Source organism: Micromys minutus (genome assembly GCF_963924665.1).
Source record: "Micromys minutus genome assembly, chromosome: 29".
Classification (NCBI taxonomy): Eukaryota; Metazoa; Chordata; class Mammalia; order Rodentia; family Muridae; genus Micromys; species Micromys minutus.
The window spans coordinates 2,228,699-2,239,939 of NC_137964.1; the positions used below are offsets into that span (position 1 = coordinate 2,228,699).

General features: G+C 47.6%; 1 protein-coding gene across 1 annotated transcript; it reads left to right on the forward strand.

Annotated features, from left to right (window-relative positions):
- Positions 1–10,371: 10,371 nt before the first annotated feature.
- Positions 10,372–10,954, forward strand: LOC308439259 (mitochondrial import inner membrane translocase subunit Tim17-A-like; the record flags this gene model as incomplete). Its single annotated transcript, XM_080941001.1, has 1 exon — positions 10,372–10,954. The coding sequence occupies exon 1, from the start codon at positions 10,394–10,396 to the stop codon at positions 10,952–10,954; it is 561 nt and encodes a 186-aa protein (XP_080797127.1). The 5' UTR covers positions 10,372–10,393.
- Positions 10,955–11,241: the final 287 nt, after the last annotated feature.

The following is an 11,241-nucleotide window of genomic DNA, read 5'->3' on the forward strand; positions in this document are numbered from 1 at the left end:
CCAGGTTCTGCCCATAGGAGCCCAGCTTGATTAATGCAGGCATTGGCTTCCCTGTTCACCGCTGGCTGGCCCAAGTGGTATTCTTTCAGACTTTGGTTTGTTAAAGTGAAGGTATTGTTTGTGGATGCTTTGGGCTGGTTCTCTTCTGTGTCAGCAGCCACATCTCCCTCAAGAGTAGCTCATTTTACCAGCAGTCAGCAGTGTTTGTGAGGACCCCTGAGAGGCTTACCTTAGCAGGAGGGAGTAGGGATCACTGTTGATAAAGGAAGGGAAGATGGGTAAGAAGGAAGTACTTTACCTAGAGACAAACCCATCCCATCCCTGTGGACTCTACATTCAGTCTTCACATCTGAAATATGGGTAAATGGGTCCCTCACCCCCGTGTGTGTGTGTGTGTGTGTGTGTGTGTGTGTGTGTGTGATCATATAATCTCATCCATGCCTGTGTGGACCTGAGCCTGCTTGGGGCCCAGCCTCCCCGAATCCTAGGATGTACCTTAGCTCTGAGAATATGACCCCACATTTCTTTGACACTGATCCTGCTATAAAGCGAGTATCTGTGATCCATCACTGGCGAGGTGGAGAAGGGGGGCCTAAGACCATTCTTGACAGCATATGGAGTTAGAGGCCAGCTTGGGCTGCTTAAGGCCTTGCATATAAAAGGAAAAACAGCAGAAACATCAGGGCTTGGAAACAATGTGTTGCTATGGCCATCGGGGGAATAACAGGAGAGTAACACACCATAAACTGCTAAGAAGAAATCCATGGCTGGCAGCGGTGGGGCACACTTTTAATCCCAGCACTTGGGAGAGGCAGACAGATCTCTGAGTTCGAAGCCAGCTTGGTCTACATAGAAACCCTGTCTCAAAACACCCAAAATAAATGAATTACCCTGTCTCAAAATAGTAATAAAAAGAGAAGGAGGAGAAAGGGAAGGGAGGAGAGGAAGGAAGCCCTGGGCTAGGGAGACTAGGACACACAGCATGAGATTTAAAATGTAGAAATGGAATCTAGATGTGGTAGCTTTAATCCTAGCCACTGGGGAGGCAGAGGCAGGCAGATGTCCGTGAGTCTGGTCTAAAGAGGGAGTTTTAGACCAGCCAGAGATACAGTGAGATTCTGTCTCAAAAACAAAAATAATACACAATGGAATACTACTCAGCCACCAGAAACAATGACTTAACCAAATTCTTAAGAAAATGGCTGCATCTAGAGAATATCATCCTGAGTGAGATAACCCAGTCACAAAAGAACAGTCATAATATGCAGTCACTGATAGTGGGATGCTAACCCCAGAGGCTTGCACTCCCCCAGAAACAACTCACAGACTGTATGAAGTCCAAGAAATAAAGAAAACAAAAAATATATATTTACAAAACAAGAAGACTTTGACTATTTCCATGTTGCGTTTTGTTTTGCATGTACTTTACACTCATTGTAACTATTAGGTTTTCAATGCATACTGTCAAGCCCTTGAAAAAATCAAGTACTGACTAAAAAATATATTCACAGAGTTTTATGTAAAAATTATTTTAATATCTGAAAAAACAGTACTGACAAAAATGTATAATTTTAAGCAAAAAATGTTTAAAATCTGTACATTTCTCTTTGTTTTGTAAAATAAAGTCATTTAAAAAAAAAAAGAAAAACAAAATAAATAAATAAATAAATAAATAAAACCCAACTAGCTTGTTTCTGGAATTTCAGACTTTGATCAAGGCAAGAGGTTCCAAAATAAACAAAAATGTACCGCACTCAGGAGGGAGAGGCAGGGTAATCTGAGTTTTAGAGTTATCCTTGGCTGCACAGCTGTTCAAGACCAGCCTGTGCTGCAGGCCACCCTGTCTAAAACACACACACACACATACACACACACAGAGAGAGAGAGAGAGAGAGAGAGAGAAGGAGAGGGTAAAGGGTAAAACCAGGCCTGGTGTCAAACACCTGTGATCCCAACTCTTGGGAGGTGGGACAGCTGGAAACTTAAGGTCAGCACTGGCTGGCTAAAAGCACCTTTTACCTAGTCCTGGCTGGGAGGATTCACTCCATCAGATGCAGCTAGTCTAGGTTCTCAGAAACAGGAGCCACCACAGGCTATTGGAGGAGGCTGGGCAGGGCTGTAGGCAAGCAGTTTCCCTCAGTACATCCTGCCCCTAACACTAAACACTGGCCCAACCACCCCAGCTGCCACCAGCATCTCAGATAGAGCCTGGAGGCCCAGGCAGGACTGGCCTGAGGCCTGCTCTAAGACAGCTGCCATGCCTCAGTATCGTCTGCAGACAGCAGCTGGGCTAACCTGGCTCCTTTTGCCTATTTACTTGTTTATTTCTTTTATTTCAGAGACAGAATCTGATAATCCTCCTGCCTCCTGTTTCAGGTTACAGGAACACATGACACCCTATTTTTTCCACTTTTGGTTTTTCAAGACAGGGTTTCTCTGGGTAGCCCTGGCTATCCTGGAACTTGCTTGGTAGACCAGGTTAGCCTCAAACACAAAGATCTTCCTGCCTCCACCTCTTAAGTGCTGCAATTGAGTCATAGGTTGTCACCATCACTACACAGCTTTTTTAAGATAGGATCTTACTATGTAGCTCTTGGTTGGAACTCACAGAGATCCTCCTGCCTCTGCTTCTGACTCAAGAGTACTAGGACTAAAGGCATGTGCCACCATACCAGGTCTAAGATTTCTTTTTATTGTTTCTATGTATGTGTGTATATGTATAGAGGGGGTGGGATTTATAATAGCAAAGATGTCTATGGAAGCCGGAAGAGGCCATTGGAACGCCTGGAGTTGGAGTTACAGGTTGTAAACCCCCTGAGGTGGGTGCTGGGAACTGAGTAGTCCTCTGGAGGAGCAGCAAACTGTCTTAACTGCTAAGTCATCTGCCCAACCCCCATTTCCGGAGTCTTCACGAGTCTCCCTCCACCCTGAAGGAGGAAATAGCCAGATAGCAGATGGTGTCCTATCTACCTGGAACTTCCCAGTAATTCTTGGTTTGGAAAGAATCTTTGTAAACATCACTGGCCAGTCATCCTGTGAAGATTGAGGTCTTGGAGAAGGAAATATACATACTCCAGGAATGCCAGTAACAACAGCCACAAACCAAGGAGACGGACAGAGGCTTGGAAGAGCTGCTTCTGGGAGTCCCCAAAAGTGACCCGCCGAGAGCTAGGAGTGTGGTTCCATTGGTGGAGTGCCAGCCTAGGATGCATGAGGAAGGAGTCCTGTTTCCCTAGACTATGTAAACCAGGTAAGGTGATTGACAGCTGCAATCACAGCATCAGGAGGTGGAGCCTGGAGACTAGAGATTCAAGGTCATCCTCAGTTATATAAATTGGAGGCCAGCCTGGGATACACACATCAAGACCCTGCCTCAGTGGAAAAAACAAAAAACAAAAACCAGGTATAGTGGTACATGCCTGGGAAGCAGAGGCAGGCAGACATGTCTGCGTTGGGGTCAGCCTGGACTACATAATGAGTTCCAGAACAGCCAGGGTCATACAGGGAGACACTGCCTTCAAAAAACTGATGGAAAAATATGCCCATGGCCCATCTCTCTAGCATCCTGAACTGTGAGAAAACACTAAAGCCACTCAGGGAGCCTGCCCTCCACAGCAGCCCTTGCCTCTGAGACAGCAGGCTGCCCCCGGAGAACAGAGCTAACCTCTGACTTCACTCCCTGTACTGCAGAACCTGTCCCTCCCTGTTGGTGACCTCTCTGGACACTGTCTTTGTGTTTGTATATACATTTATTTGAGCCTATCCTCATCTCTCTCACCCAAGCAAAACATCTGAGAAAGTCCGCGCCGGTTAAAGGAGCACAGGGCCAAGGAAGGGACGAGTTTTGTTTCTAGTTTGTTAGTGTTTTGCTTTCTTTGATTACATCTTATTATTATGGTATATTTGTGTGTGTACACTCGAGCAGGTCAGGGGACAGCTTGAGGGAGTGTGTTCTCTCACTCCACCATGTGAGGCTTGGGTATCAAACTCAGGTCGTCAAGTTGGTAGCAAGTCACTGAGACACCTTGCTAAGATAGTCTAACTTTATAGTCAAGCTGGCCTTGACTGTGTAGCAATCCTCCTGCCTCAGCCTCACAAGTGCTGGAGTTACAGGCATGACCTAACATGCCTAGCTTACTGTGTTCTTATTTGTTCTCTAGGGCCTGGCTGGAAGAAAGCCTCCACTGGGATGGATGGATGGATGGTCAGGCAGACAGATGGATGCATGGGTGCATGGGTAGATGAACACACAGACACATGGATGGATGGATGGATGGATGGATGGATGGACAGATGGATACATGAATGGATGGATACATGGATAGATGGATGGATGAATGGATAATAGATGCATGGATGGATAGATCAATGGACAGTCAGGTGGATGAATGGATACATGCATGGATGGATGGACAGATGGACGGATGGACAGATGAATGCACAGATGCACGGATGGATGCATGGATGGAAGCATGGATAAGTAAGTGGGTAGATGGGTGAAGAGATGGTGGATGGAGCAGTGGGTAGATGGATAGGTTAATGAAGTGGATGGATGGGTGGATATATGGATACATGTCAAACTGTGTCCTACCTCTTCACTGGTGGTGTCTGGGTGCTGCAGGCACACTGCTGGGGGAGGCAGAGTCAAGTCCAAAGGGGGTCACAGCCGGTGCCTTCCTTCGTCAGATCGGAAGGGGAAACAGTGGAGTCTGGAATAAATGCTGTGGTTCCTAGTCTTCTCTCTGGGGTACCTGGGCACCAAAGGTGTCCAGCTGTGAGTCAGGATGTGTGTGTGTGTGTGTGTGTGTGTGCTGTCAGCACTTCCCCTCCCGCTCTGTGCCCTGGGCAGGGAGGGGAAGGCAGAGTCTGGGACAGGCAGAACCGGTCTGATTGGGAGCACTGGGCTAGAGAGGACTGGAGGGGCTGGAGGAGAGAAGGCCTTCCCTGAGGGATCCTAAATGAGGCTGCTCTTGCTTGCTCATGCTGGGTTATTTGGTAGTGGATAGGAATGCATACCCTTTACTCTCAGCATGAACCTTTTGTGGGAAGGAATACCCAGGAAGGGAAGCTCATTGGCTGAAAGCTCATGGCTATCTAGATACCTCATTAGCATGGAGAAGAACTCCAGGTGTTATGCTATGTGGCCCAGAGGCCATGGTCCTCCATCGGGTGTCATGGTTACATATTCCAGAGCAGGAATACAGACAGGTAAGGAGTGGCTCCAACCGGTCTCAGATTTCTGAGATTCCTGGGGTCTGAGCTCACCCAACCTTACCAGTTTTTAGGTCTGTCTGGTAACACAGTTCCACATGCCCTATGGATATTTAGGAGGTGGGTAGATAAACTGATGGGGATTGAGTGGATAGACAGACAGACAGAAGCACAGTGGATAGATGAACCATAGGTAGATGGGTGGATTGATGGATGGATAGATGGATGGATAAATGGTGAATGGACATATAGACAGTGGAATGGATAGATAGGTAGACAGATGGGGTGGTATGCTCTCTGCCTGCTCTGCTAGTCACGCCATAGTTAGACTGAGAGAACCCAGGAAGCGTTCCTCAATGTTGCTTTTCTGGGCCTTCCTTGGACCACAACTTCATGGTGGGCCTCACTCCACACCTAGTGGAGAAAGAAAGGTTTCCTTTTTAATTAATTGATGGATTGATTGGCTGAATTTTTAGACAGTGTCTCACTATGTAGCTCTGGAACTCACTAGATAGACCAGGATGGCCTCAACCTCACAGAGATGTGCCTGCCTCTGCCAGAGACAGCCTGGAGGGAACCTGACTGACTAACCTGGAGTAGCAAGTGAGAGATGTAAGACTAGGGAGGGAGCTGCAGAGTCCCACGAGGCATGTCAGCTGACGCGGGAGAGCACGGGAGAGCACGGGAGAGCACGGCTGCTGCTCAGTTTCTTCCTTATGTTTTTGTAATATGCAGTGTTTCTCTGGAGTCAAGTGTTGATCTTATAACCAGAAAAGGTATAGCAACGTATTTTCCTGGCTGAGACAAGGTCTCATGGAGCCTAAGCCAGCCTTAGACTCTCCATGAGCTTTGCCTTCTCCTGTCTCCACCTTCCAACCCTAGAATTATAGGCATTCCTATTTTAATATGCATTGGTGTTTTATCTATATGAGGTATCAGAGCCCCTGGAACTGAAATTACAATCAGTTGTGAACTGCCATGTGGGTGGTGGGAATTGAACCTGGGTCTTTTGGAAGGCTAGTTAATGTTCTTAACCACTGAGCCATTTCCCAGCCTCTCCATGTCTATTTTATACAATACTGTAGATCAACAAATATCAATCGGGTTGGAGAGATGGCTCAGTGGTTAAGAGGACTAACTGCTCTTTCAAAAGTCCTGAGTTCAAATCCCAGCAACTATATGGTGGCTCACAACCATCTGTAATAAGATTTGCTGCCCTCTTCTGGTGTGTCTGAAGACAGCTACAGTGTACTTATATGTAATAAACAAACAAACAAATAAATCTTTATAAAAAGTACCAACCCTTCCTGTTGGCTGGGGGCAGGGGGAAGGAGACACATCCTCCCAAGGCTTTGTACTTAGGTTCCAGGAAAAGGCAGAAGTTGGTTCACACAGTGTGAAGCCAGGCCCTTCCAGCTCCTGATTGAGTCCCAGGGACCATAGCAGCTGCCAAACCAGACGTACTTACCCCAGAAGGTTCAGGGATGGCGTCGAAGCTGCTCTTGTGATCCAAATACCACTTACTGTGGCCGCTTTAGCAAAGGAGGTAATGGCCATGGCTAAGAAGTCATTTTAAGAGCAGTGTGGGCCTCAGATTGGAGTGAGCATGAAGATGGAAGCCATTCCTTTATGATTGCTAGAAAGGCCCTGGGGTGGTGCTAAGTCGTTCCTGGGGACTGAGAAAGACCTCACACTGAGCCCCCAGGCCAGGGACTTGAATTCTCAGGAAGATGAATAAGAAGAAATAGAATCCAGTGTCCGCTGAGGCTTCTGGTCTCCCTCTGGCCCATGATGACTGAGCACCAAAGAATGTGTGTTCTGGATTCAGAGCTCTGAGTTCAGGAGCCACGTCAGGAGGTCCATGTGGGCCAGAAGAAGGCAGGTCTGGCTCTGTGTGGCTGGTTCTGGATGGAGCCTCCCTGTAAGAGCTACCAGGTAAGTGGCTTCTGTCTAGAGATACTTGGAGCCCTGAAAAATAGGAGCATCCCATGTGCTGGGGGTGTGGTGAAGGGGTGGGACACATCTTTAATCCCAGTACTCGGATTCGAGGCCAGCCCGGTCTAAAGAGCTAGGCCAGCCCGGTCTAAAGAGTGAGTTCCAGGACAGCTAGGGCCGCACAGAGAAACCTTGTCTTGAAAAACCAAACAAACAAAAGAAAGCCCGCTCAGGCCAGCCCTAGGCACAGTTTCACAAAGGGAACAAACCGCATTCATCCAGATCACCTGGAACCCAGTTGGTTCTCCACTGCTGGGAAAGGGGTCTTTGTCTCCTCTGTCATCCTGGGCTGCCTTCCTGATGGCAGGTGGCTGTCCACAGCACACAAAGCTTTACCTGTGACAGTTTGGGATGATCCCTCTTAGTGCTTAGAAGACACCTGGGGGAGAGGGGCCTCAGCACCCCCACCATCCTTGTGGCTCCTCTGGATTCTGCAGGCTTTAGTGACACCTGCTGGCCACATGCCCCATCTCTATGGCAACCACAGCAGAGGCTCCAGCACCTCCACGAAGTTTATACGGGGAAGGGCCACCTAGGGGATTGGTGGCAGACAGGGTGAAGGGTCACAGCTTCCTGGCTCTGTCCCCTCCCGTCTTGATCCTTTATTACAAAAACAGGACTCTACAGAGGGGCTCTGTTGATAACCTGCTTACTTAGCATGGTACGTTTTGGACTGGCTCCTCAGCATCCCCATAAACATGCACAATGCTGCACACCCATGATTCCCTGACGTGGGAAGTAGAGGCAAGAGAATTAGAAATTCCAGGTCATCCTTGGCTACGTAGTTCAAGGCTAGCCTGGGCTACATAAGACCCTACCTAAAGAAAAAAAAAATCCCAGAGAGGCTACCTTCAAAGCGGCAGCTAGCTACTTATGAGCCTGATCTATTGCCCATGTGAGTCTTTTTGACAGAAGAAAGGGAACAGAGGCCAGAGTCCTCTGTTCTTTCTGCCTGTCCTAAGTTCACCGGTGGTCTTACCACCTGCAGCAGGGCCTCACTGCCCCACCTACACCTGACAGTGTGAGCTTCAGAGATTTTGACAGTTGGGTAGTGCCCACAGGGCCAGCCTCTTCTTTTGGCCTGCCATACCCAGGGATTTGTCTAGGATGTTGTTCTGGGCTGTCAGCCCAGCGACGTGATGTGCCAATGCTTCACGAGTGCAGGTGACGGCCCCCAAACCTCAAAATGAGCTCGCTGTAGAAGAAACTGCCAACATGGGACAGAGGGACCAGGATGGGTGTCCACTTGCCACTAAATTCTGCACAAGTAACAGATACCTCTACCTACCCCTGCTTCCCCTAGAAAGGCCCAGGGTGGTAGGAAGCTGGGCCACATCTGCATAGGGGCTCATAATAGTGACCATGTTACTCCAAAGGAACCAGCAGAATGCTCTGCTGGGTACCACTTCACATCTGTTTTTAAAAAGTATATGTATTCCCAGACTGTGGTGGCATGCACCTGAAATCCCAAGATCAGGGAGGCAGAGCCAGGCGATCTCTGAGTTCGAGACCAGCCTGGTCTATAAAGCAAGTTCCAGGACAGCAGAGCTACACAGAGAAACCTTATCTTGAAGAACAAACAAACAAACTGCATGTATTTATTTCTGTGTGTGTGCGCATGTGTATGTCTGTCCTTACATATAACTGAGCACATGCAAAAGTCAGGACAACCTGTAGAGGTTGGTTCTCTTTCCACCTTGGAGGCTTCAGGGGCGGAGCTCTCAGGGCCTCTATCTGGTGGGCCATCTTGAGCACAGTCACCTTCCCTCTTTGTCAGTGAGAGTCCCACAGTATAGACAGGGTAGCCTTGAATTTGTCATTCTCCCGCCTCAGCCTCTTCTCAAAATGCAGGATGACGAATATATCCAAGTGGGCTCTCTCCTCTGTTTCTTTCTCTTTCTGTCCACTTGTTAATCTGTTTGGTTGGATTGTCTCCTTCAGACAGTGCTGGCATAGAACCCACAATCTTGTCCAAGTGAGGAAATGCTTTACTGGAGAGTCACACCCCAGCCCCTCACTGGGGGATTCTAGGCAGGGGCTCTACCACTGAGCCACACCCAGCCCCTCACTGGGGGATTCTACGCAGATGTTCTATATCTGAGCAATATCCACTGTGTGTTACTTAGGAATCCTAAGTAAGCACTTCACAGCTGAGCCACTCCTTTAAACTTTAACCTTAAAAAAACAAAAAAACAAAAAAAAACTATAGTATGAGCTGGAGAGATGGCTCAGTGGTTAGGAGCACTGGCTGCTCTTCCAGAGGTCCTGAGTTCAATTCCCAGCAACCACATGGTGGCTCACAACCATCTGTAATGAGATCTGATGCCCTCTTCTGGTGTGTCTGAAGACAGTGACAGTGTACTCACATACGTACAATAAATTTAAAAAACACAAATAATTTTTAAAAACTATAGCATAAAACACATACCATACGGTTTATTTTTTTGTTTGTTTTTGAGACAGGGTCTTACAATGTCACTCTGGTTGTCCTGGGACTCACTATGCAGGCTGACCTCAAACACACAGAGATCCACCTGCTTCTGCCTTCTGGGATTGAAAGTGCAGCCACTATACTGGGCTGCCAGACGGTTTCTTACTTTAACCATGAATATGTGCCTAAGAACAGTGTGGCAATGTCAGTAACACCGTTTACTTCCAGCAGTTTCTACTTCCCAAACTGTCCCTATTAAACACCGACCCTTCCCCCCCCCTCTCCCCAGCCCCTGGTATCCAGAATTCTATTTTCTCTGTACACAAACTGGAGGATTCTTGGGGTCCCCTATGAGTAGAATTTGTATCTGTATTGTTTCTCTTAGTCACGTGTCCCCAAGATTTCACACACATGGCAGCATGTGTCAAAAATTTCAAGGTCACTCTCAGCTACAAGTAGTGAGGCTAGCTTGGACTACTCGAGAATGGTCTCAAAAACAAAAATGGTGGAGGCTGGGAAGATGGCACAGGGTTCAAAATGCTGATGCTCTTCCAGAGGGCCTGCGTGGGATTCCCAGCAACCACATGGTGGCTCACAACTGTCTGTAACTCCAGTTCCAGGTGACTGAACATTCTCTTCTGGTCTCTCCAGGTAGGAGACACTCATGTGGTACATAAATCATACAAGCAGACAACACATAAAATTAAAGACATTTTAAAAAAAGTTCACTACACTCTCGAGCGGGTTGGAGCCAAGATGGAGGAGTACGCGAGAGAGCCGTGCCCATGGAGAATTGTGGATGACTGTGGTGGCGCCTTTACCATAGGTACCATAGGTGGCGGCATCTTCCAGGCTTTCAAAGGTTTTCAAAATTCTCCAGTGGGAGTAAAGCACAGACTCCGAGGGAGTTTAACAGCTATTAAAACCAGGGCTCCACAACTGGGAGGTAGCTTTGCAGTTTGGGGAGGACTGTTTTCCATGATTGACTGTAGTATGGTTCAAATAAGAGGCAAAGAAGATCCCTGGAACTCTATCACTAGTGGTGCCTTAACAGGAGCTATCCTGGCAGCAAGAAATGGACCGGTGGCCATGGTTGGGTCAGCTGCGATGGGCGGAATTCTCCTAGCTTTGATTGAAGGAGCTGGTATCCTGTTGACAAGATTTGCCTCTGCACAGTTTCCCAATGGCCCTCAGTTTGCCAAAGATCACTCCCAGTTGCCTTCAAACCAGTTGCTGTCCTCACGTAGGATGCCGTTCCCAGGACCCCTGGGACTGGGTGGACTGAGTTCAGTAGAGTTTCAGAAGATCAAATCATAGTCTGTTTAAAGCCTTAGGTGGGACACCGGTGGCCAAGTGGGCCATGAAGTGACATTTAGCACATTTTTTCTATTTAAAAGAGACTCAGAGGGTGGAAAAGATACTGAGTTTATTTATTCATGTTTGGATTGCATCTGTGATCAAAATAAATGTATAATACCATGTGAAGAATGTATATGAGCTTAGAAGATAAAGGACCAAAGGCCAAATAACAGTGAAACTCGACCATCATTACTTCAGGACTTCTCTGCCTGGTGTTTTGTGTACAGTTATTCAGACAATAAAAA